Source organism: Phodopus roborovskii, unplaced genomic scaffold (assembly GCF_943737965.1).
Source record: "Phodopus roborovskii unplaced genomic scaffold, PHOROB, whole genome shotgun sequence".
Taxonomy (NCBI): domain Eukaryota; kingdom Metazoa; phylum Chordata; class Mammalia; order Rodentia; family Cricetidae; genus Phodopus; species Phodopus roborovskii.
Window position 1 is genome coordinate 44,788,481 of NW_026126407.1, and position 26,978 is coordinate 44,815,458.

The 26,978-nt window shown below is 42.6% G+C and overlaps 1 protein-coding gene across 1 annotated transcript; it reads left to right on the plus strand.

Moving 5' to 3' along the window:
• On the plus strand, positions 1-26,662 carry Gabrp (gamma-aminobutyric acid type A receptor subunit pi). The gene is made up of 10 exons (XM_051180972.1): positions 1-160; positions 5,053-5,152; positions 5,917-6,035; positions 10,147-10,214; positions 11,177-11,394; positions 14,942-15,024; positions 20,286-20,423; positions 21,938-22,090; positions 22,597-22,784; positions 24,257-26,662. Exons 2-10 carry the CDS (start codon positions 5,100-5,102, stop codon positions 24,557-24,559), a joined length of 1,323 nt encoding a protein of 440 aa, XP_051036929.1. The 5' UTR covers positions 1-160; positions 5,053-5,099; the 3' UTR covers positions 24,560-26,662.
• The last annotated feature ends 316 nt before the right edge of the window (positions 26,663-26,978 follow it).

The following is a 26,978-nucleotide window of genomic DNA, read 5'->3' on the forward strand; positions in this document are numbered from 1 at the left end:
CCTTCTCCAGACAGAGAGCCACTCCACCAGAGAGTGGACACATACCTACGTCCAAGGAGTCAGGGCTGAGATGGAAGGGACCCAAAAGAGTATGCTTTGCATGAGAGTCCTGCCTGGGAGCCTGAAGCACCTGCCATAACAGACCTTCAAGAGCCACCTGGTAAGGGAACCGCTGCAACCTTAAAGGGCAGGAAGGCGATCCAGGCGTGAGCCCTGCTGGGATGGATGAGGGGGGCAGGCCTGGAATTTCCTGAGCCCTAATTCTACCTCAGGTCTTATAGCACAGTGTCATGCTCCCTGTTAGAGTGCAGAAAGTATCAGGAAGGAATAAAATTGCCCAATAGCAAGTCAGGGGCCCAGATTAGAGCTCCCCCTGCCTGGCACTGCAGCTGCCATTGTTTGCCTCTCTGCTGCCAACAGAAACAATGAGTTTCTTGGGGAGGACCCAGAGCACTGTGACCTTTCCTCTACTCAAGCCTGCCTCCCCTTATAGGACAAGGGAACAGTGATGAGTATGAAAGAGGCTAGGTTGTGACACACTCGGTGTTTATGTGATGGGATGGAGGTGGGAATCCCTCATTGGACTCACCTCTGCTTCTCAGAGCCAGTCCAGAAAAAAAGTGCCATTGGCCTCCCGTGTCCTGAGTCTGACCTGTTCTTCCTGAGCAGTGCCAACCAGGTCACACTCAGGGATGGGAGCAAGAGCTCCAGTTTGGCTCTGTTTTCATCCTGGTGACATTACTGAATCCCCAACTGAAGACATAGAACATAGAGGGGAATGGAACGCAGTGTTTATTGTTTGTTCCCTTTTGTCAGGTGAGAAAACTGAGGCCAAGAGATTGACTATGACTAACTTTCATCTAACTCCAAAGCCAGACTCACCTCTACAAATGCAAATGAGATTTTAGCCAGAGAGGTCCAGGTAGCACAAGAGTGCACAGGTTTCCCCAACCCAAGAAACCCCCACCCACTTCTTGGGTGCAACTGCTCAGAATCCCCAGCTGCCCTCTAGTGATCTATGATCACCTCTAAGTGCAGTTCCAATGTCTGTATCCAAGAGGAAGGCCTGAGCCTCCTCCAAGCCGAGTAGACATATAGAGTGACTTAAAGATAGACTCACCAGCTACAAGGGCTAGTGGACCCACTGGACTTTCAGCATTTCATCTCCAAAGTGGGTTTGACATAAGGATCAGAGTCACATGTGACCCATTCAGTCTGATAAACAAGGTACTTTCTTCATCATGGTGGGCCCAAGCGTGTCACACCCGAGCCGCCTTCCAACTCACTACTGTTTTCTTGTGCTCAGTTCTTTTAGTTCTCTGTGTCAGGCTTAAGTGAGGAAAGCCGTTAGTGGTGTGGGCCCTCCCCAAGAAAACCATGATAACAATGTGGTGCCAGATATGACCTTGGTAAAGATCAAGGACTTGAGAGATGCTGGCTCATACAGCGGCCACTTAATTGCAGTATGAGCTAAGCTGAATTCCATCACAAATCTGAGATTCCTCTCCTGAACCAGATATGACTGGGTGACATGTGTGGTGTCCCTCTGCCTTTCATTCTACAATGAAACATGCTTGACCTCTAGCAGAGACAGCAGACAAAATACAGCCACACTCAAAAGCCTGGGATCCCTCAGAGGAGATTCAGAGGCTCATGCTGCAAATATTGTCTTCCTAATATAGGACTCGTCAGACATCCCTGTTTCAAAGTAAGCTTGAAGATAAAGACAAAATGGTTCCCAAATGTACTTGATCAAAGCCAGTTTCTTATAGAAGGCGGGGGGGGGGGGGGGAGAATCTCCCTAAATGAGAACAGGGCCACTTCAGGCCATACTAGGAAAAACCTGCAAATACTAAGGGCTTAGGTAAAAGGCTGAGTCTGACTGGTTTCCAATGGCCATGGGCTAGTCTCCATTTCTTTATCAGCTTCTAGAGGTTGCAGTCTCCAAAGTCCAGCTGGCCAATATATAACACTTTGCCAGAATCAAATGAACATCTGCAATTTCCAACCTAGACCCTGTACCGTCATCCCCTTGTTATGCCAAACATCCTGCTGCCTGGGTTCTTGGTGCAGGGTAGTGACAGACATATGACTTGCACCCCTCCAATGGAGCATGCACCGTTTCTGCTTGCACACCTCTGTCCCCATCAAGCAGGGCCTCTGCTGGCAATGTGTCTGGCTTATAAGAGGGGCTCATTCGACCTTTAAAATGTTAAAGAGATGGAGGGTGTGCAAGCCATTTCCATGGAGCCTCTTAAATTTTATGATGGGGGCATGGAGAGGAATAGTGCGACCAGGGAGAAACACTAAGGAAAGAAAGTATGACTATAGTCACAGAATTTAATAACATTGGTTTTACAGCTGGTATTTTTGATGAGTGAGTGGGTTCCAATGGCCATGAGCAAGTCTCTAGTTCTTTATCAGCCTTTAGAGCTCCTGCCCACAGCCTCTCTCATTCCACTGAGAGAAGGAACAGGATAGAATATATAGAACTTATACATCAACACAGTGCTGACTTTATAATAGTACTTGGTATTCACAAGAAGGACACATGGAGTGCAGATATTTGTACATTCATGGTATGAGCTATCTTGATCTTAAGGGCTGGGGGAGGCAAAGTCACAGAGGCTGACATGGAAAGGTATGGCTGACATAGGGAAGAGAACTTTTCATGTTGCTGTGGTTAAGGGAAGGACTTGGGGGCAGCTACTTACATTCAAGCTCTTACTTTGCTGTGTCACCCTGGGGCTGTCACTTCCTCTCAAAGCCTCAGCTCTCCTTTGTAAATAAGAATAGACTTAATTACTTTAAAGACCTGTGAAGACTGTAGAGGTGTTAGTTAGCTCAGACAAATGAGTGTGAAGTAGTCAATAGATAGCAGCTATTACACTCACATGGGGAAAAGCAATAACAAAAGGACAAAAGAACCCCGCATCTCTTTTTTAATTTTTTAATGAAAAAACATATGTATTTGTAAAAATAGGTGTATGTGGGGGATAAAATCAATTAACAATGGAAACATCTAAGCTATGAGGCTAACAAGAAGAAACAAAAGAGGGACTAAACATTTCCTTTGTTTTGTTGTTTTTTGAGATAGGTCTCTTTAAATCAACTTCATTTTTTTAAAAGCAGTTTTAGGACTATAGTATGATTAAGTCCCCCTACACCTGTACAACTGGCCTGACCCTCAACATCCCGCACCATAGGGACATGTCTGTTCCCATCTATAAATCTACTCTGGGGCTGGAGAGATGGCTCAGTGGTTAAAAGCACTGACTACTCTTCCAGAGAACCTGGGTTATATTTCCAACACCCAATTGCAGCTAACAGCCATCTGTAACTCCAGTTCCAAGATGACTTTACACCTTCTTCTGACATCCATGGGGACTATATGCCCGAAGTACATAGACATACATGCAGACAAAACACCCCTACATATAAGATAAAAATGAATCTCATAAAACAATAAATCTGAACCGGCATATGCTGTAATGCACACTTCTGACTTAATGAACTTCTGTCCATTTCTCTAATAAGCAGATACTGGCTTTGTAAGTAGCATATTATTTAATCAATAAATAATTGGATCTGACCCACAGCTCTAGATTGCTTAGGTCTAGAGAGTGGGAAGGTACCCAGAGTGGGCTACCTGTGAAATGGCCTGAACTTGAGGCCACCACCCTGCCCTGTCACCAGCATAACAGGTCCGAGGCTGCTGTGCTAGCTGCCCCTGCTCTCTGAGAGATGTCTGACTGAGGCTCACACACCCGGGAAGCCAGGCCTCTGGAGCATGCTGTTCAATAGTTCTCTTGTGCACACTGGCACACAGAAGCTGAATGGCTTCAGAGCTCCGTGATTAGGTATGGGAGGTTATGAGGATGGTGAGCTATTTCAGGCCAAAGAAAGCATAAGCTATTGCTGGTCCTGGAGGAAAGGGACAAGGCAGCCAACCCCAGGTTCAAAGTCACCTCTGGCATTCACAGGTATTATATACTTTCCCACAAACCTGTTTTATCATTATAAGATGGAATAAGCCCACCCACTATACATGGGGAAGATTAATAAGAACACAACCTGCTCCAAAGGCCAGGACCCTCAACTAAAAAGGATGATGTCCAGTTTGGTCAGCATGAATGTAGAGCTAGAGGTGTGAGGACAAGGACAAAGTAAGGACAGTCTGGGGACTCCTCAAATATACAGACAAATTTGTACCCTAGACTGGCTACAAGTGCTAGTTATGATAAACCATTGTATAAATAAGGACTCTTCCTATATCTGAGGTGGGTTAAAAATATTAGCTCTCCCGTTCCCTATGGAGGGATAATCTCTCAGCCTAAATACATGGGGGCATACCTAGACCCTGCCCCAGATGATGTGACAGACTTTGATGATCCCCATGGGAGGCCTCACCCTCCCTGGGGAGAAAATGGAGTGTGGGATGGGGGAATTGGTGAGGGGCATGGGAGGACAGGAGGAAGAGGGAACTGGGGTTGGTATGTAAAATAAGATTGTTTTTTATTTAAATTTAAAAAAAAGAATAAGAAAAGAAGCTGGGCAGGCTTTTCATCCCAGCACTGGGGAGACAGAGGTAGGTGGATCTCTGTGAGTTTGAGGCCAGCCTGGTCTACAGAGCGAGTTCCAGAATAGCCAAGACTATACAGAGAAACCCTGTCTCTAAAAACAAACAAACAAATAAACAAAAACTATTAGCTCCCAAGGCTAGGTGGTGGTGGCACATGCCTTTGTTCCTGCACTTAGGAGGTAGAGACAGGCAGATCTCTATGAGTTCAAAGCTAACCTGGTCTACAGAGTTCCAGGGCAGGTTCCAAGGCTACAGAGAAACCCTGTCTCAAATACATATGCTCTCAAATGACAGTGTACCTAGATGACTTGCAAAGAACAGGTGCTATATGAAAAGATGTACAAAGAGGCTGCTCCCGGGGCATGTTAGAACCCATGTTAGGATTTCATGGAGATCCACAAAGACAGCAGGGCTGGAAGCAAGTGACTATTTGGACTGTCCCCCTCACCTTGCTCCATCTGTCTCCCCAGGTGATTCTTTCTTCAACCTCTTTCTCTGTGTGAATAGCTTCTTCAACATGAGCTACAATATCTACTTGGCCTTTGTGTGCCTGAGTCTCCTCGCTCAAAGGTGAGTGGTGCTACCCCAGAGTGGTCCAATGAGAACTGCTCTGGTATGGCCATAATGGAAGGGCTTGCAAACATTTTTCATTTAACTTATTGTAAGCCAAAACCTAGTCTCATTTCCCTGGAACACCAGAACAATAAAATCCCTGTGGTTCATTCTGTTTTAGAGAACAAAAGTTTCTAAACTGGCCACAGACAGATGGACTTGCATTTTCCCATAAGACAATTGGTAAAAGGACGCTGGAAAGAGTGGTTAAGAATGCTACTGTGTAATCATGGGGACCAGAGTCCAGATTCCCACAAAAGCCAGTAAATTTTGGAGCTGCCAAGTGGGGAGGAGATAAGAGTATCTCTGGGGATTTCTGTCTTTCAGCCTAGCCAAGAAAACTTGAGCTCCATGTTCAGGGAGAGAACCTGCCTCAAAGGAATAGAAAGAGAGAGATAGAGGAAGACATCAGATGTGCATGTGCAGGTACACATGCCTGTGCACACACTCATACAACACAAACACACACTCAGTCAATAAAAAGAAAAGATACTTAGAGGGTTGACAGTTTCATCTGTAGCAAGTGGGTGAGAAAATGGAAATGCTAACTCACTAACTAGAAAGTAAGATTTCTCCATAGGAAAGTCACTATGCATGTGTGTGCACGTGCGCACACACACCACATTCACACGCACGTGGGGGTGGGTGTCAGTCAAGTTCATGTTTATCTGCGTTTATCGATATTTGAACAACAAAGCAACAAAAGCAATTCTCCTTTCCAGGACATGCATCCGGGGGAACCAGTTCAATGTGGAGGTCAGCAGAAGTGACAAGCTTTCCTTGCCTGGCTTTGAGAACCTCACTGCAGGATATAACAAATTTCTCAGGCCCAATTTTGGTGGTAGGTTATCCTTTGTGATAAGAACATCAGTTCAAAAGGATGGGTACAGACACAAAGTGTAGCAGAGGGCTTCCGGGGGCTCCAACCCCTGATTGGCAGCTGTTTTAGGAACTGGGAAGGATGGATAAGAACACATGCCGGTGATTTTTCATTCTACCTTAAAGAAAGCACTCTACCTCTCCACTTGCAAGATAAAAGGTTCTCTCCACCACTGTGGTGGGTGCAGGTGCCTCTGGCCACCTCTGCCACACACTCTTCCTTCTCCTTACTTCCATTGTAACTGGTCCAGGAACTCACCATGTCCCATCAGCACTCCTCCATCCAGCCTTCCTGCCTGTAGCCTGCTACCTACAATGGTAACCCCTCATTTCCACCTGACTAACCTCCTGGGTCATTTTCCTGCTCAGAACATTGGCACATGACCCAGCAGCCTAGCCTGAAGCCCAGGCATTCCAGACACTTCTCAGCCCAGCCTCTGTCATTCTCAACCTTCTACAAGTTCCACAATATAGCCAGCAACATCCTTGGCCTCTGGCTTCTGTGCCAATGCAGAGGCTGTTCATCTGCCTTGAGTTACTTCCTCAACTTGCCTCTCTAGGAACATAGTTTTCCATCTAGTCTCAGAGAAAGGCTGCCCTTCTCTGAAAGGCTCTCCCTGACTCCTCCACAGCCCGCCCCCTTCTTTTGAACACACCCCTGAGTTACCACATTTCCTATTATACCATACCTAGTTATGTCCCTGTCTCTCTTACTTCTCTCTTCTGGTGGTAACAGTCTCTAGTCAGATCTAGGACAGCGTGTAGGTCCAGGTCCAGCAGTGGTCAGATGCTGGGTCTGACTGTAAAGACTGAGAATGGAGAGAGAAGCTAGAAGGGCCCTCAGGCCACAAGATGAGGAGAGAAAGTCAAGGAAGTCTAGACAGAGGTATCCTGGACAGAAATACTGATGGAAATGTGTTAGGGAAGGCCACTGGAGAGTTCTGGAGCAAAGCTGCTCAGCAGAGGCCTTTGCCTCTGGGCATCCTGGATCACCCCTGCCTTGTGTGCTGTTAAGTACAAGTCCCTGGGTGACTAACATTGGGTGGCTGACGTCCATGCTATCTACTTATCTGTAGAGCCTTACATCAGGCTGCTGACAGGTTCCTGAGTGCAGACACCAGGGCCCTCAGGCTAAATCAACAGCTCAGCTGGAGATCTGGGCAATGTCTGGTCCCAGTTAGGATCTGTTCTTTATGTTGAGGCCTTAGCAAGTCATCACATGCCCTGGGTTCCTGGGCTTTACTACACACTAGCAATAAACACATGAGTCTAAAGAGCTTGCTTAGATCAATTTCTCTTACCTCCCAAACCTTAAACAACTAAGTCAGCACATCACTCTTCAGGTTTGCACAGTGACTGGCCAAGCAGAAGCAGGCATGTTGGCCAAGTAGGTCATTCTGAGAACAGAGCACCTAGTGTGGGCTTAAGAGAGCATGAGGCCCAGTCCCACCTCACTTAAAAGGTGAGGAATAACAGCACCATGCCAGGTGACTTTGTGAACTCCATCTCCTAAAGGAACCTGTCCTGTGCTGGTCCCCCTCCCCCACCCCATGGGTCAATGGATGTGACCTTGCTTCCTGTCACATTTGTGCACCAGCTTCTTGGCCACCAAGGTCCTTGAAAGACAAAAACCTCCATAGTATTTTCCAGGGACTAAGCCTGGTAAAGCAAAGGTTTTCAAGTGGGCACTACACACACTGCCCAGGATGTCTACCTGTTTCCTAGGAGAAAGGTGCCCTCTGGTGGCACAGCTTCCTTGTATAATTTCAGGGGATGAAAGCAAGGTCTGGTCCATAAAACAGCCAAGTGTGACTGGATTATACTATGTGAGGGAAACTAAGCAAAAGACACGGTGGGAGTAAAGCTCCTGTGTGCTTTCAACTCTGCACTCTCCAGAGAGTAGACTAAAGGGCCCCACCATTCACTCAGTCCTCTGTGTTTGTCTTGGCCTTTTTTGTGCAGCTATAATATAATGCTCAGACCCGGGTAATTTATAACAAACCCAAATTCATTGGTTTATAGTTAGTATTAAAATGCTGGCATTTTGCAATGGCCCTACTGCCATGTCATCATGTGAATGAAAGGTTGAAGAAGACAAGGGAGGTTGAACTTGCCCTTTCCTAATAGCACCAACCCCACTCATGGAGCTGGAATCCTCATGGCCTAATCACCTCTTAATACTGTTACATCAATTCAGTTTCCACATGAATTTGGGAGGGGACAGACATTGGGAATTTTAACAGCATGTTACAGACCATTTAACACAAGAGATAGCAGCACAAAGAGATTTAGCAATGTGCTTGAGGCCACACTGCTGCATTACATGCAACCATCTCTCTCTGACTCCAGACTCTTCTCCATGCTGTGCATTGCTGCTCTGAGTGGCAGAAAGCCACCTAGCACTATATCCTTCCACTCTGCCCTCAAAGATTTCCCACTAACCATTAACTCTTGTCTTTTAATTGCATTGTCTCTAAAATTCCATTCCCAGATTCCTGCTTACATTCCATAGCTTGATTTTCCTGCATCACTAACCCTTAATTACTAGGTTGCTTTGACTTATTCCAACCAATTAGATGATTAGATATTTTTCTAGTTTTTTAGAATCCCACCCTCTCTCTTCCTGGTTCATTGTCACAGTCCCCTGAGGCTACCTGAGCTATTTAATGCAAGTGAGATATGCTCCATCCATTCATTTGGCCAGCAAAGTCGATCCTTCCCCAACATAAGACAGGGTTACAGAAGAGAGTGAGAAAGAATGGGGGACACCACTGATGGGGGCATGTGTCATAGCATGGCAGGCACGATCCTGGAAGTTGTGTGCAGGGAACCATATCTGAGATTCTTAGAGGGAATAAGTGGGTTCTTCGCATACATTCCCTCCTGCTGTCACTGGCTAAAACCCTGTCACACCTCTAACATCATTAAACCTCCATCACCATTTTGCAGGTGAGAAAACTCTAGAAGAGAAAAGACAGCCCTAGACGATTCAGTAACTTTAACCTGATTGCAGAGCTAGGAGAGTTCAGAGTTGAGATCTGACTGGAACTGGCCTGGAAAATGGCCCCTACATTCCAGTCTTCAGAACAAAACATGATTCTCAGTGGAGTCTTCCAGTGTCTCTAAACTCCAGGACCGAGGCTTACCAAAGTCTGTACATAAGGTCAACCATGGTCACTCCGTTCCAGCATTCTAAAATTTTAGGGCTCCAAAGAGTAAAGAAGAAAGTGTCTGGAGTCAGCAGCTTAGCTGTCATCAGTCTTCGATGCCATTTTTTGGTAAATTTCCAAGTCATTTGTGTACAATCACATGCGCAAATCTCTGTCCCACTCTACACAATTAGCCCCCTGCAGGCAGGCACCACAGGAAAAATCTTGCACATAAGAAGGAACAGATACTTCACCAATAGCCTCTTTAAAATACACATTAATGGACCAGGAGAATGACTCAGCAGGTGAAAGTACTTGCCACACAATCTGACTATCTAAGTTCTGCTCCCAGACTCAATGTAAAAGCTGGATATAGTGACACACATCTGTAATCCTAGCATTCCTATGGCAAGGCGGGAGGTGGAGAAGGATGAACTGTTCAGGAGCTCTTAGACAAGATAGCCTTGGTTTGCTGTGCATCAGCAAAATAGTGAGAGACCCTGCCTTAAAAGCAGAGGTGAGCACAATTCCCAGAGTGGTAACACACCTCTCTCTCTCTCTCTCTCTCTTCCTCTCTCCCTTTCCCTCTCTCTCTCTCCAATATAAGTAAATTAATCTTAAAATATTTTAAATACTCATTAATTAATAATCGTGTGGCCTCTCTTATGAATCATGGTGTCCCTGTGTATCTGTGTATATTTTTCATACTGAATAGTTGCTCCTGGGAAGATAAAATTAATTTTCTTATTTTTATAGTTCAGATTATTTAAATATTTCTAATACATGAATATTGCTTTTATAATTTTTAATAGTTCTGTTTCCAACCCACGAAGTAGGGCAGGGGTGGAAATGGGTTGTTGGGTTGGAAGGAGGGCTCGAGTTTGTGTTTCTATGTAAGTCTCTCTGGTTTTTCTTCGTTTTCAGGTGACCCAGTTCGTATAGCACTGACTCTGGACATTGCAAGCATCTCTAGCATTTCAGAGAGTAACATGGTAATTATTACCCAGTGGCATTCCTCCATGGGCCCTCTCCTTACTTTCAATCATGATGTCCTTTCAAATTACTCAGAAACAAAATGGCAGATGCTGGAGTTCTGTCTCTTAAGTGAAGACAATAAGGAGATGTTTACACAATAGGTTTTCTGGGTATCAGGAAGGAAACAGACCCAAAAGTCAGGAAGAGAGAAAATAGAAAAAAGAAAGTGAATTATTATTTCACTGAGAAATAATAACACTGAGGCGGGGGGGGGGAAGCACGTTCCAGAGGTCTGGACTTCACATGGTCTTTCAGAAAGGGGGGCATCTGACAGAAACTAACAATCTAATGACCAGCTTGAGAGAACACAGGGAAGATGAAGCCAGGAGGAAGGCAGTTTGCCCAGGGCCCTTGAGGTATGATGGGTAAATCCTGGGTAACCCAGGTACTTGCTCAACAAAACCTTTATCAGTTTAATGACAACTGTGTTCTCAGTCAGAATTTTTTAAAAAAAATATTTATTTTTATTTTATTGGTGTTTGCCTGTATGCATGTCTGTGTGAGGGTATTGGATTCTGGAGTTACAGACAGTTGTGATCTGTCATGTGGGCGCTAAGAATTGAACCAGGGTCCCCTAAAAGAGCAGTGAGTACTCTTAACCACTGAGCCATCTTTCCAGCCCCAGTGTAAGCTTTTATGTCAAGCAGGCCAGGTCCCAAAACTGGGCCTTGGCAGTAGAAGTTATTATCTAAAATATATAATACACTTGGTTCTTTCATAGCTGTAGATAAGTACTATACCAATAACTTAAATATATATATATTATATCATATATATGATATATCATATATATCATATTGTATATATAGAGAGAGCATATCTAAAGCGGGGGAGGGGATTGAAACTTAACCCCCTTTCTTCTGTTTTTTGGGGTCTCCATCCTCCTACCTTCCATTTCCTTTTCTGGCTTTCCTCTTAGGACTACACAGCCACCATATACCTCCGGCAGCGCTGGACAGACCCACGGCTGGTGTTCGAAGGCAACAAGAGCTTTACTCTAGATGCTCGTCTCGTGGAGTTCCTCTGGGTACCGGACACTTACATTGTGGAGTCCAAGAAGTCCTTCCTCCATGAAGTCACGGTAGGAAACAGGCTCATCCGACTCTTCTCCAATGGCACAGTCTTGTACGCACTCAGGTGAGCAGGCATCTGGAACTCTGGGATTGGAGGAAAAGACGCATACAAGAGGAAAGACATGTATATCCTAGATACTTATGACCAGCCCCAAAGGGCCAGCCTGAATCCCCATTCCTCCCAAGTTCCTCTGTTTTACACCCCACCGCCATTCAGAAGGGCTTTCTCTCAGTACAGCCTGGTTACAGTCCCATCTTTTGAGCATCTGCTTCATGCCAGGCCTCATGCAGTATATTAAGGGAAAGCTGGGAGAAACAAACCTGCTCCTGAGAATACAGGATGTAAACAAAGGGTGCCAGGATCCAGCCTGGGGCATAGGCTAATGATTAGGGGTGGTGTTAGAATATGCTTTTGTAGGATTATAAACTGGGCATTTAAGAGCAAGGAAAGTTAGCAGAAAAAAAAAGGGGGGGTGCTAGAGAGATAGCCTGGGGACCTTGAGTTCAGAGTCTGGGTGCCCATGTAAAAGCTGAGCCTAGTTGCATGCATCTAAAAGCCCCATGCTGTAGGATAGAGACAGGCAGATCTTGGGACTTACTAAAGCCTAGTCTTAAACTGCAAGGTCCCAGGTTCAATGAGAGACCAAGCCTCAGAAGAAAAGAATAGTAACGATGAGGACTGGCTGACTTCCTGAATAAAATGCTTGCTGTCCAGGCATGAGATTAGAGTTTTGTTTTGTTTTGGTGGGGTTTTTTGATAATTTTTCTTAAATTTAAATTTGAAACAATATTGTTCTACTTGTCAGAGATTAGAGTTCTAAGTCCTACCAATCATGACAGCCCATCTGTGTGTTTGGCCTTTAGGAGTTGGAGATCTCTAGGGAAAGATGTCTGGCTAAACTACCCAAATTTGTAAGATCTAGGTTCATTAAGAGACCCTGCCTCAACGTAGTAAGGTGGAGAGTAATTAAGGAAGACACTCAACCTCTGGCCTGCACACACATGTACATACACATACAGGTACCTGCACACCCACACACACATGCACCCACAGATGTGAAAAAATACACACATATACACATACATGTACACAAATAAATAAGGTGGAAAAGTAATCAAGGAAGATATCCCAACACCAGCCCTTGTCTCCACACTAACCCACAGGGACAAGTACACCTGACATACACGCGTGCATGTGTGCGTGCATGAGTGCGCGCGCGCGTGTACACACACACACACACACACACACACGTGCACACACACACATGAAGGGGAGAGAAGGAGGGAGAAGAAGAGGAGGGAAGGAAGACAAGGAATGGTAAAGTGTGAGCAAACAGAGAAGTCTATGTAAGGAATTTGTGTTTTACAGGGCTCAATGGAGCAAGGTATCTCTACATCTCTGCTTTGTATGAAACATGTTTATACAAAGAAGCAAGGCATGTGTCTCAAAGACTACCTACTTGCAGCTACAGGCCACTGCCCCAAATTGCCAAGGCCTAAAGTTCCCTCCATCTCATGGACTTCTCCCAGTGATTGGAAAGGAAAGAGGCTCCCTGAGTGTTCATAAGGCAGGCAGCCTACATAGAGGGTTTATCCTGTGCAAGGGCTGTGCACACTTGAGCTCCTTGAGTCCTTGGGGAGCAGATCAGGTAGTAAATATGAATAGACCAACCTTTAATCACAAGAAAGACTTGAAGTTATAAGCAAGGATTGAACTGCCAAATAGTATTTCTGGGCATGCCTCAGCAACACTGCATCTTATAGAGACCGGTCCAAACCCCAACTCCTCTTTCAAGAAGCCCAACTCTCCTTTGATTCCCAATCTACATATTTTGTCTATGCTTTCACGGGAACCTGTTCACACAGTAGGTGTGTTCATATAAACTGGGGTACCTGGGAGTGTGTGTCTATTCTGTGTTACAGCTTGTAGTGCAATCAGTCTGGGGAAGAATTTAAGAATCACCAATGAATCACAGTTTTTGAACGAATTGCCACTAGACTTTTTAAATGATTTTTCAAGATAGGGTTTCTCTATGTAGCCCTGGCTGTCCTGGAACTCACTCTGTAGACTAGGCTGGCCTCAGACTCACAGAGTTCCACCTGTCTCTGCCTTCTGAGTGTTGGAATTAAAAGTGTGTGCCACCAACGGCTGGCTGCCACTAGACTCTTGTCCTAAATAGCTCTGAGAACTTGGACAAGTTACCATGCCCTCTGAGCCTCAGTTTCCTCAAAAACAAAATAAGAATAGCTGTTCTTATCTCATAGAGCTATTTGAAGGGTTAATGTATGTGACATCCTCAGCACAGAAATTGACTTGCAATAAGCAACCAGTATCCAGTGGTTGTCTTTCTCTGTCTTCCTTAAATGGATGTAGAGCTCCATCAAGTTAGACACTATGCTAGAACAAAGACATCTGCCTTCTAGATGTACCCAGCACTGTACTTAATAAATCAGGGACCTACTGATAATATGTGGATATAAGAAAGGAAGATAAAGGCCTGACTTTTAAAGTCTCCACTGTGAAGATTCTACTGGTGTCTTGTTGAGCATCCTGGGGTGGACCCGAGAGCTATGAGTTATAGTACCTGGTGCCCTCTGGATTCTCTGCATCCTGATCCATCAAGGATCCAGGAGACCAGGACTTCTGTCCCACCTATGCTGCTCACAGTCTTTCAAGCCTAAGCAAGTCCAGTGATCACTGTTCCAGACCTAGAAAGGGTTGTCATTGAAAACCTAAGTGCAAAAGCATCTCCAGAAAGAAGAAGTGGACACAAAGTCCCACTACCAACCAAGACACTATCTATAATTGATAGCTGCTGTAGGGGGGAGGAATCACATTTCTCTAATGAAATGACATTTATCAGCCACACTTCAGAGTAGGCCTCATGTTCACAAAACAGGTTCCGTGGGTTTTTGTTTTATTTTGTTTTGTTCTGTGTGCTTTGTTCTTGCCATTTTGGTTTGGGATTTGAGTGTTTGTTTGTTTGGGAGATTGTTTTGTTTTGTTTTGAGAGAGAGAGAAAACATGAAGTTAGGTGAATTGGAAGTGAGGATCATCTGGGGATAGTTGAGGTAAAGGAAAGAATATGATCAAAATAGATTGTATGAAAAACATAAATTGGCATTTTTAAAAAAGGATCTCCAAAGGCTAGAGAGATGACTCCATCCTTAAGAGCACTTGCTACTCTTGCAGAGGACCTGGGTTTGGTTCCTAGCACCCATATGATGGCTCACAGCCATTCTTAACTCTAGTTCTAAAGGACCCAGTGCCCTGAAACACCTAAAATAAATTGAGTAAATTAAAAATATGTTTTTAAAACATCTTCAACACAATGGAGAATGAGTTTGTCTTGTAACATTGTGGATGTTTGCCTCTGATTTGCCAGCATTCCACTTTGGATCCAGTTTTAATAGGGTCTGATGAGTGTTGTTGAGCACAGAAAACCTCAGGAATGCCTGGATTCAGGCTCCAAGTCACATGACCCCACAAGAGTCTGAGAAAAAGTCCTCTTGGAGCAGCCCTCAGGAAGAAATGTGACCTTCCTCTCTTCCTCACAGCACTCTTTCTGAGTCCATTTTTCTTTTTTGTTTTCTTTTCCCCCTTTCTTTAGAATCACAACAACTGTTACATGTAACATGGACCTATCTAAATACCCTATGGACACACAGACCTGCAAGTTGCAGCTAGAGAGCTGTGAGTATACATCCTGAAGTCCCCCAGGTGACTTTCTTGGGTGACTTCCATCTCTGTTTTTGCAGAGTATCCCATATCTTATGAGCTTTCTTTCTTTATGCTGATCCACAATGGATTGGGCTATTCTGCCTACACATTCAGATAGAGTCAGATTCTTTCAAAGGTAAACTGTGTAACATTGCATCTTTGTGGGAGGACTGCTCTGCATTAGTACCAAATATCTCCAGTAGAGAGATGACTGAAGAAAATGCTTTAACATAACTGATGTGTAGATCGTGGCCAGCACACAGCATTCATCTGCCAAATCTGTCCCATTACCTGTTTCTGGAAGGAGTTGTGTTATAGCAGAGTAATGGCTACTCATTGGCAGATTGTCTGTGATTGGTGCCATGCTGTAATAACAGAACTGAGTATTTGTGATAAAGACTGTATTGTCCACAAAGCCTAAAATAACAACATTCTTCATCGCTACAGAACAGAGCTAATTCCATATGAAATTCCAAGGAATGTATCCTTTCCTAGACTCTCAGAGCCACAGAATCTTGTTTCATGGATATTTCTATGGCTATGACCTGTATCCACACATCCACTCTTGCTCTACCAAAACCAAATCAACCCCAGATCCCTATAAAAGCTGATGCAAACATCTGGAGCCTCATCAACCCCATTTCCATTTGTTATTAAATATGTCTCGGGTTAGCCTTTGAATCCCAGAAGGCCTCAACAGGTTTCCTTACTTTTCCTAATAGAAATGTGCTGGTTTCCAAATTACAGTTGTAAATCCATAACCATAGATAGTTCACCTGACAAAAACATACTGAGTTCTGACACAGCTGAAGACAATCTTCTCAGCTTCTTAGGTAGCTTGAGTGAGTGTATATGAAAGTGGAAGATCAAGTCCTTTCAAAAGTGTTTGAGTATTTTTTTAATGCAGTCTTTTTATTTTCCTATTTGGTTTTGTTTTTTATCATAGAAATCAAAAATTATTATTGAAATTAGTGTTTTCTTTTGATGTAATAATGGAAGCCAGAGAAGTCACAATTCTTAAAATAGCCTAAACTGTATCCTTGACTTTACTGGAACAATGTTTGATACTCATATTTAGGATATATTTATATAATTTCTTGAATGACATTAATAAATAATCTCTTAAGGCAAGAGAGGGAGAGAGAGAGAAAGAGAGAGAGAGGCAGAGAGAGAGATGTGCTGGCTTCTAGCTCAACCTTGCTATGCAACTACAGAGGAAATAGGGAGGCTAGTTGGAAAATGACTATAGGAGGGACAGCTAATGTCATTACCTCAATCTGCCTTTGCCCTGGTCACCTAGACCAAATCGTTTTTTCCCTAATTAGCAGCCGTGAAGATAATAAATAATGGGCTCTTTTCCTGATAATAGTGTTGCATCCGCGTGCCAAGCACTCTCATAGATACCTTCCAAACAAACCTATAAGTGCTATTTCTCCCACCTTATGATTATAGAAATTGAGGCTCACCACAATTTAGCATTTTTCTAAAGGGACCTGGGAAGCAGTATCAGTGGGTCTAGAGCTCAGGAAGAGGGCGACAACAGTCCCAAGAGCTCTTCTACTGGCTGGAAGCCCATGAGGATTTCATTCCAGTGGCTTGCTTGTATGTGATCTGGGATATCCATTTCTCCCTATATACCATAATATGCTTTCAAGCAATTGTATGGAATTTCTAGGTTCTCATGCACCAACTGATAACCATTTTCCCCCAAGCCTAGGGAGCACGTAGTGCTTGTTTGGGATTCCCCAATCCTGCCAAATGTTAAGCTGAAATACAGTATGACTGTCAAATGGCAGTCCGAAGCTTCTTTTGGGCCATTTCCTTTTGGTTACTTAGGACCAAGGCCAGTGTTTTTCCTTTCCCCTGTGTTTTAAGGAAAATATTTTGACTCAGTCTAATACTTCAGTTCTATGTATTTTCCCACTAAAGTCTCCAGCTAGTCTGGATGGCTGGTTGAGTTCCATCTGCCTACCCTCAGTTCACCCATTTAACAACTACATGCCTGTTCTGTGTTAAATGCCATGGTGGATGTTGTCAATACAAAGAAAAAACGATTCACCAGTCTTCGACAAGTATACCACCTTACGGAGAACACGGGACTTAAACTAATTATGAAAGAATAAATGATAACAATAAAAAGTAATGGCACCATGAAAGCCTGCTAGGGAGTCAGAGAGACTCAGAGGGAATTGCCACCTGAAATTAGAGGGATCAGTTCCAGCTGGCTAAGTGGCCAAGAAAAGCAGGGCACAGCACCACCAAAACAAGAAGGAACAGAGCAAAGGTTGGTAAGGAGCAAAGAGGAGTTGGAGTTGGGGCATATGGTGAATGGGAGGTGCAGAGTGCTTGCCTAGCATGTAAAAGGCCCTGGGGGAGAAAAAGTAAAACATTCAAATCAATCACTGACATTTGTGATGCAGCTGCCTCCTGCACATGAAGGACCTTACTTGGTATATATAAAGCTTCATATAGTGCTGTGGGTAAATGAACATCTAAATTATAATCTGGGTATTTCCTACAGTGGCAAATGAGGGTTCACTCTAAATGGATGTAGGTCAAATCAATTCCTTGGGATTGTTAAACAATCACCATTGTTTCTTAGTATGCATCTCTGAATATCCCCCCCAAACTTGAGCACCTGTGATAGGGAAATAATGCCACAGACATGACTCATTAAGGCATCAGAGTGGAAAATAACTGTAGACAAGTCTTGAGAACCACTGAGTACTCTATACTTAGGGCAATGCCAGGAGAGAGGAACTATTATGAGAAGAAGCCATTTTTCAGAAGTACACATTTAATTAAAGACTTAGGCAGATTAATTACCCTATTGATTCTATGCATGCAAACCGTTCTTGAAGGAATGCAGCTGTTTGGGAGCAGAATGCAAGTTGAGGTTATCAAGAAGAGAAGTCATTCAAGTGTAGCACAATAGAAGTAATTGCCCTCCATGTGTCATGGCTGGGCTCATCCCCAATCCCAGGAGCAAGTTTCTTGAAGAAACCAGCACTCTGTGTGCACAGACACTATCTCCAAGGAGCAGAAGCTTCCACAGGATGCTTATTAGCAGGCACTTAGGTATTAAAAACCTCACTAAGGTTTGCTTTTTTCCCTATATACTACCACTAAAAAATTATTAATATTATCTTAATCTCCCACATTCACCCAGGGATAGAGAGTTGGTAGCAAATAAAAACTGTCCTCTACTAGGAGTGAAACCAAGTACCCAGGTAGAAACTTGTTCTCAATTTCTTAGAGGCATCTTCATTACTTTGGGATTGCAATTAATTTCAGTGGCTACTTTCCACTTGCTTTCTGTTATTCCAAAGGAAAATTCCATAACTTTATCTGGAGCTCAAGGAGTTCAGGTATTATAAGACAAAACCTATTAAATATTGACTTCCATAATGATTCTTCTTAGCACAATATTGGTCCCAGTAACCTTTGAAGCAATGACAAGAGATATTTGTGTTTATGGCCATGGGTGCTAGAATCATATGGCAACATCACTAGCTGTATGATTTTGGCTACAAATTTCTCTGAGTCTCAATTTCCTACTCCTTGAAATGGAAAAATTAACAGTACCTGGCTCAATGAGTTGCCTCTATATAAATCAGATTTATTGAGCTATATTGTATGCACCATAAAAGTTTTTGGTAAACTTACCAGGGTGTGTAGCCATTGGCAGGATACATTGTTGGAACATTTCCATCTCCCCCAAAGAGATCCCTTGTGCTTATTGTGACAACCCCAATTTCCTACCACCAACTCACAGGTACCACTAACTTATATTCTGCCACTATGGATTTGTCTCTCTTGAACATTTCATATAAGTAAGATCAATATGATCTGTTCCCTTTTGCATTTGGCTTTTTTCACAGAATGCTGTGGCATGTTATCAGTACTTCCTTCCTTTTGATTGCTCAGTACTATTTCTTTCCTGCTTTTTCAGCTGGTGGGATTTTAGTTTATTCTCACATCTGGCCACTGTATATAATGCTGCTGTGAATATTTGTACACCAGTCTTTCTGTGACTGGCACTTCATAACTCTCAAGTCAATGCCTTAGAATAGAATTCTGATTCAAATGATACAGTTATTATTTAGGTTTTTAGTTAGTGATTTTGTTTCCTAAAGTGGTTGATATCTTCCCTTCCCACCAGTACAGTTCCAGCTTGTCAACATCTTTATCATTTTTCTCGTCTCTTCCTTATTACTACTATCTTATCAAGCATGAAGTGGTGTGTGGTTTTGCTTTGCATCTTTCCAGTGACTGATGAAGCTGGATCTGTTTTTTGTGCTCATTAACAATGAACATATCCTCTCAACAAGGGTTAGAAGAGATGATAATGATGCAAGGATTTAGAGATTTCTTACTGAATAATAGATACTACATTATTATCACCAACATCCATGGACTTTGAGATTAAGCACAGTGCTGGCTTTTGTCTCTTACTTGACTACACTCTGAGAAAGTTATGAAGTCCCTTGGAATGGAAAACATTCACGTATACTGGACAAATGATGCCTCCAGTCTAAGGCACAGTATATAGTGAATAAGCACATTTTAGGAGAAAATGCTACTTCACATACATGAATTGATGATAAGATCAATCACCATTTCAGAAATGTAAAAACAAAAGTCCATCTTAAAGTTGAAGAAACACAGAAATGTCTACAGAACTTTAGAGATACGTGTTGTATATAGAACAATATAAATGGCTCTTAAAAGGTAACTGTTATCACTACCATCAACTGATATGAGTAAAGCCAACATTTATCAAAAGCACATATTGACAGAAATTCATAAAGTGGCTGGCTACAGGAATTTTTTATTTTGGCATTTATAGCAATGAGAATGTGAATAGACCCCTTCCAAAGTCCTAGACAACATTATCCAAGCTTAGACTGCTCTGAAAGACAGACTCTAATATGGGTCTCTTTATGGTAGCATGCTTAATAAGTATTATTCAGTAGTGAAGGAGGCCATTTTTATCATCCACCAGGCTTGGACAATGCTTAGCATAGAACTACTTCTCAACGAGTCAAAAATGGTCCTAGTAAAAGATTTCATTTTGCTATGCTTGAGAAACCCAGCCAACTTTCGCATGACATGCTCCTTTAGACTTAATACCATCAGAATAGAGCTCTTGCTGTGTCTATTCTGCATCATTTCTCAAACCAGCTAAGTCTGTAGCATCCTTGCTCTGACCAGAGCTCACTTTCATTTGCCAGGGGGATACGACGGCAATGATGTGGAGTTCACCTGGCTGAGAGGAAATGATTCTGTACGTGGGCTTGAAAGCCTGCGCCTTGCTCAGTATACCATCCAACAGTATTTCACCTTGGTCACCGTATCCCAGCAGGAAACAGGTAACTCTTGTGACCCATCACACAAAATAAAAATACTTAAAAGAAAACATCGCCACCTGAGTCATAAGAAACATAACCTCTGCCTCAACTCTCATGGTGTGCGAACATTCTATAGTGGTGTAGAGTAGGAGAAGGGAGATGGGCATGGAACCTGGGCATCTGTGGACTCTACACTCAGGGTGGACATAGTCTGCTGGAGAGTCTCTGGGCCAATGCTGAATCTTAGCTGGTACCTTCCAGGGTTTTCTAATGACAGTTTTCAAATGCAGGCCTCCCTTGTGCCCAAAAAGTCACTCATGTTTCTAATGAGTACACCGGTCAAGTTTTTTTTTTTTTTTTTTTGGTGTTGGGGGGGTTGTTGTTGTTTTGGTTTGGTTTTGGTGTTTCAAGATAAGGCTTCTCTGTGTAGCCCTGACTGTCCTGAAACTTGCTCTGTATACAGGCTGGCCTCAAACTCATGTAGATCTGCCTGCCTCTGCCTTCCTAGTGCTGGGCTCAAAAATAGGTATTTTCTAAATGACATGATTTTATGTATAAACAGTGGCATTTTCTTCTCGGTTCCTCGTGGTCAGGTTAGGAATGCTTTGTCTCATCAATATTTATACTCTTTAAAACATTATCATGTACTCTAGTTGAGTCTAGATAACTTAAAAAATTAAGTGTATGCCAAAACTGTTCCTAGAAAAAAGACAGGAAGGAAAGATGACAACTCCCCATTGTTTATATTACACACAGGCAGCCCATGTAGTACATGACGTTGAAATGATATACCTCTGAAACCAACAAAAAGTAAACTATTGGGACTGGAGGGATAGCTCAGTCAATAAGGTGCTTACCTTGTGAGTATGAGGACACTTGACTTAAATCCCCAGAACCCACGGAGAGGTGGGGCTGCACACACCACTTGTAATTCTAGTACCAAAGAGGCAAAGACAATAGAACTCTGAGGCTAGCTGTCAAGCACCTAGCCTACTCAGCAAGCTCCAGGCCAGTAAGAAATACTGTCTCAAACAAAAAAGGTAGATGATGCCTGAAAAATAACATCTAAGATTGCACTCTGGTCTCCACAATCAATTTCACACACATGCATATACTCCATAATTAAATTATATGTAATAGACCTATTCTACAGTCATCTTGAAAACAATGGACTGTCTTAAGTAATCTTCATTAAACCGGTGTTTATTAACAATTTACCATGTGAATGCAAGACACAGAGTTTGCCCCCTTGGGGTTTACAGTCTAGTGAGCTAGATGTTAAGAAAATTGATGCTTGCAATACTGAAGGAATGCTTTGATAGAGAAAGGCATAAGAAGAAAACCACAAGTGTAGGGGTTAGACAACAGCACCTCTGTAAATCTCTTATCAGGCAACACTGAGGATCTTTGTGGTAACCAGAGTGGCAGTTCATAGTTGACTAGATTTGGTAACATAAGACTTAACATGACTGTGGTTCAGGCAACTCCTCTCTTGTGTGAACAGACAAGTCCTTACTTCTTGTTTGCACTCTTAGGAAACTATACGCGATTGGTTTTACAATTTGAGCTTCGGAGGAATGTTCTGTATTTCATTCTGGAAACCTATGTTCCTTCCACTTTCCTGGTGGTGTTATCCTGGGTTTCATTTTGGATCTCCCTCGATTCGGTTCCTGCGAGGACCTGCATTGGTAAGAAGCTCCCGGGGACAAGTTCTAAGGACTAGGTGAATCAGGTGTTATTTAAAATTCTATCATTATTTTCACTGATGGTTGCAATGCCATCATAAGAGTTGGTATCTTGAGAAATTCCTTTACACTTAGAGAAAAATGGGTGCAAAGTTAAAGAAAAAAGATAACATCAGAGGAACTATATTGTTTAATTTGTCTTATAGTGACAGAGGAGATGAGCTTGTGTAAACAGTCCACTGTCAGTTACTTTATTACTGGCTGCCCATCTCTAAGAGAAGACAGAAAGTGACATATTTAGAAAACTATGCCACTTGCATCTGTTTGAGATGAATAAAACAATCCTATTCCAGAAGGTCACAGACTCTTTGAAATGAGATCTGTATGGTTCATGAGTTCTGTGTTCATCTCGCCAGCTCGTGGGTGGAGCCACCCAGCCAGATGATACAGGATGATAGAGGTAGGGTCAATATACACCAGTATGGAACAGTACCTGCTTGTTTTCCCAGGAGTGACAACTGTGTTATCCATGACCACATTGATGATCGGGTCCCGCACATCCCTACCCAACACCAACTGCTTCATAAAGGCCATCGATGTGTACCTGGGGATCTGCTTTAGCTTCGTGTTTGGGGCCTTACTGGAGTATGCTGTTGCTCACTACAGCTCCTTACAGCAGATGGCAGTCAAAGATAGGGTAAGGATTTAGAGGGTATTGTCTAAGATCCATCATTTGGACCATACACTGCTCTGAAGAGGGGATCAGGGCTGGGTTCCCATCTCCAGAGTAATTCACTTTGTTCTGATGCATCTCATCCCTACTAAGGTGAGCACATTGAAAGGCAGGGTACCCCTTAGCCAAGGTTGTTCTTTTCACCAGATAAAATAAGATACCAAAATTTAATTTTCTAGCAAAAAAACTATTATTCATATGCAACATGGAAGTACAATCTTAAGAACACGCATCTAAGAAAAAGCCTAATGTCAAACTAGACATGCTGAGATGTTCACACGTTTCAGATTAACATGTGATTACTATTTAATTCTTCTGATGCAATTTTGTATTCTTAAAGTATACAAGTAACAGCTTATTTTTAAAACATGTATGGGAAAAATTAACTTGTGTCAAAATCCTTGGGATTATAACCTAAAACTTCTTTGCTCCAGTGTGATGCTTTGTTTCCCCTTCACACAGTACTGTTTACAGCCACATTAAACTCCAAGGTTATTTGAAAACTAAATTCGATAGGCATTAGCCCACCGAAGCTCAAACTAACAAACAAATGATGAGGATCTGAGTCAGAAAAGTGCCACCCTAAGCAGTGTGCTATCAGACCACAGGGGTCTAATAGTGAGGATACAGCAACCAGGAGACCAGGGGCTTTGCCATTGTGTTTGGTTGTTGTGCTCAAGCCAAGCACCAAAGACAGAAGAGATGTGTACCAGTCAGAGGAGAATGTGGATTTCATGTGTTTTCTTCCATATAGGCTTCCCTAATGATACACACAAATTCATATTTGTTAGAATGATAGAGAGGACTGGAGAATTCCTAAGAAGTCCAACTGGAGATAGCAGTATGCACCCCCATGCCCGTGCATATAACAGTTGGAGTATATGCTGTGGAGTATGTACTGCCTCCTTTACATCTCAAAGTATCCCAAAACATAGGGAAATCGAACCATCATTCTCCTTATTTTATTACTGAGAATTTTGCCCTATAAGTGATGAAGCAACTCAGCCAATACCCCATATCCTGTGTCACAGGCACCTTTTTGGATAGTGGAAAGTCCCTGGGTTTGCAAGGAACACAACCCCTCTGTTTCCAGAGTGTGGCAAAGACCACATGACACAATGGGTTTATATTATCTCTCGTAATCTCTTCTCCCAGAACAGACAAAAACTTTACCAAATATCTACTAGGGGCTTTACACAATTTATGCCACTTAATCTTCCCCTTAGTCTCATGAAGGAGCAATTAATACCATTACCATGTTACAGACAAGGAAATCACATCTTAAAGGGATGAAAATAACTAAAGTTTCCAGTAGTAACAGATCACTTGAGGTTTAAGCCCTGATCCACTACCTTCATAGCACCCTGTTCTTCACAGTACCATCCATGTATGTTACTGTGTCCTGTCTTCCAAGCTAACTGTTTTCTATGACCCAGGGGACAGCGAAGGAATCAGAAGATGTCAAAATCACTAATATCATCAACAGCTCAATCTCCAGCTTTAAACGAAAGATCAGCTTTGCCAGCATTGAAATTTCTGGTGACAATGTCAACTATAGTGACTTGACAATGAAAGCCAGTGACAAGTTCAAGTTTGTCTTCCGAGAAAAGATTGGCAGAATTGTTGATTATTTCACAATTCAAAATCCAAGCAATGTGGATCGATATTCCAAACTACTATTTCCTTTGATTTTTATGTTAGCCAATGTATTTTACTGGGCATACTACATGTATTTTTGAGATGACATTGAAATTTTGCATGCCATGTTTTCAATAGAATAACATTATAATGTTAAAGATATTCTAGGATATGTGTACGCACTTTAGCCCAGAAATCTACAAATGGGCTAAAGTAATGGTTATTCTAAGATGTGTAGACATCCTAGTATGACAGGGTTCTATAATGGAATCACTATGAAGTGACCTTTTTCTTCTTAAATATTGGACAGACATCCCCACAGAACTCAAGATCACAAACCTACTCAGGGCTCTTTGCTCTCTAGGTCCCTGGTTTGCATTCACTGCATAAAAATATGTATTAAAGGGTTTATTTTCTAGAGAATTCATAGTGGCATTTACCAAATCTCTGCAATGCTTGTAAGATGAATGTGTGCCAATTTAGGGAACAACATTTTCTAATTTTTGTTCTTCCTTGAAATGAAATGCAGGTTCATGTCAGTTCACTGGTGGTCACCACACTGCATCAACTCAATACCAGATAAATTCTCAGTGTTACTTATTACCACCAGAGAATTGTCCCCACATTCCAGTAAGTCCTATTATTGAGAAATCAAATGTTAATGAATAAAATTACTGGATCAATAAACTAAAAACATAAATCCTTTAATATGGTTCCCCAGGCTTGAAGGACTCCTGGGATTTACACCACTGTTACACATATCATATTATTTTATTGTTATACACGCTTAGTCCTAAACTGTGTGAAAGCTATTTTCCCACACCAGGGAAACAGGAGGAGGTTCTGAAACCTCTTTTAGGATTCTTAACACAGAATGCTGCCATGAAGACTTGCTGGTTCAAGTCTATTTTCTAGCCACCTTTACTCACATACTGGCTAGGTTCCAAGTAGACCAGAAAGTACTCTGTTAATCTGTCATTTGTGTTGATCTCACAATGGGGAACATTTTGCCAGTGGCAGGTCCCCTGTATCCTTCCAGGAGGAGCTTTCATCCCTATGCTCCAGTGACCAGGCAGGAGTGACACCTTTAAGATAAGGAACCATATTACCCAGATACAAGTAGCTTGCCATGTATAGATTCTTTCCCCCCAATCCTTATAACTGGACTAAGTTTTTTCTTTGACCATATATCCTTACTTGCAATGCTCATTGCAAAGAATCACTGGTCTGGTTGGAAGCCTCTGGCTTCTGCTACACTATTGATGCTGAGCCCTCATTGGGACTTGTCTTTGGTATCCTGTTGCTGCCCTGTGTCATAAAGGTCCTGCAGCTTTGGCTCTTCAGGATTGGTCCCTTCATGTACTCCAGCAGATCACAGATGGGGTGGATATTGGGGTGGGCCAACCCATAACCTGGTTCTGGACCTAGGTAGGTGCAGGGTTGATCATACTGCAAGCTCCTCACCACCCACCACCCACCACCCACCTCACTACCAGGATGAGCTCTCCAGTAGCTGGACTACTTTAAATGGCTTATCCTGAATGCTCAGGAGACCACTGGCCCTGAGTCTTGAATGCTCTGAGCAGTGGTAAGGCATGTTGTACAATCCACATGAGTTGTCTTTTCTGAGTTCGGCCAGTGTTACCCTGACCTAGGAACTCTTGTATTCCTCTCCCTCTGCTCCTTGGGACTCAACTATGCCTAGTTCCAATTCAGCCTCAGTTATTTCAAAGACTCTCACTATCCTTGGCCCTTTAGCCTCCTTTTCTAATGAATGTGTGGCTTTAGCTGTCCTTTCTAAAATAAACCAGAACTTCAAATGGTCTGTTTTCACTTCCTGCATCCATGGGCTCTCCTCTTTATCATGATGCTTCCCCTTATGATTCAGTTTCTATGCGCTTGATTGTCTGGCACTTAACAAATGTTTCTACTTTAAAAACTCTTTGTTCATTGGAGTATACTTTGAAGCTAGGTGTAGTTGCACCATTAGAGTTCTTAGTAAAATCTCTTTATATTTTATAACTGTCATACACATCTTTAAGGGGAGGGGTTAGGAGATGGGAAATGTGGTTAAAGGATTCAACCATATTTGTAATTTTGTTAATAAAAATGTTTAAAATTTACAAGAGGACTCTTGTAAGCTATTGAATAATGACAATTGTAAATATGTGAAATCATAAAATAAATACATTATATGAGCTACAGAGTGGCAATTATAGAGCAATATCACATGTCCCACATACAAAAGATGTATATCATATTGCTAATTCAGGAGCCTCACACTCCTCCATGTCTCCCTTCCAGCCCAGACAAAATATATACACACCCACAGACAAGGAAAAAAATATAATTTTATAGAAGTGAGTGTATCCAATGGGAGAAAAACAGCCTTTAGATTTTAGAACCACGGTACCCTTTGGGTAGTTCGCTACAGTGAACAATCTGAGCAACAATAGAAAGGCTACCTTAAATTCCCTTCCCTGATAACTTATATGACACCCACAGCTAAACACTAAGCCG

Bases quoted from the DNA above. Each gene is read 5' to 3' on its own strand.
- Gabrp (XM_051180972.1), top strand. From the start codon at position 5,100: ATGAGCTACAATATCTACTTGGCCTTTGTGTGCCTGAGTCTCCTCGCT. The intron at 5,153-5,916 runs GTGAGTGGTGCT...TCTCCTTTCCAG, and splicing joins CTGAGTCTCCTCGCTCAAAG to GACATGCATCCGGGGGAACC. The intron at 22,091-22,596 runs GTAAGAAGCTCC...TTGTTTTCCCAG, and splicing joins TCCTGCGAGGACCTGCATTG to GAGTGACAACTGTGTTATCC.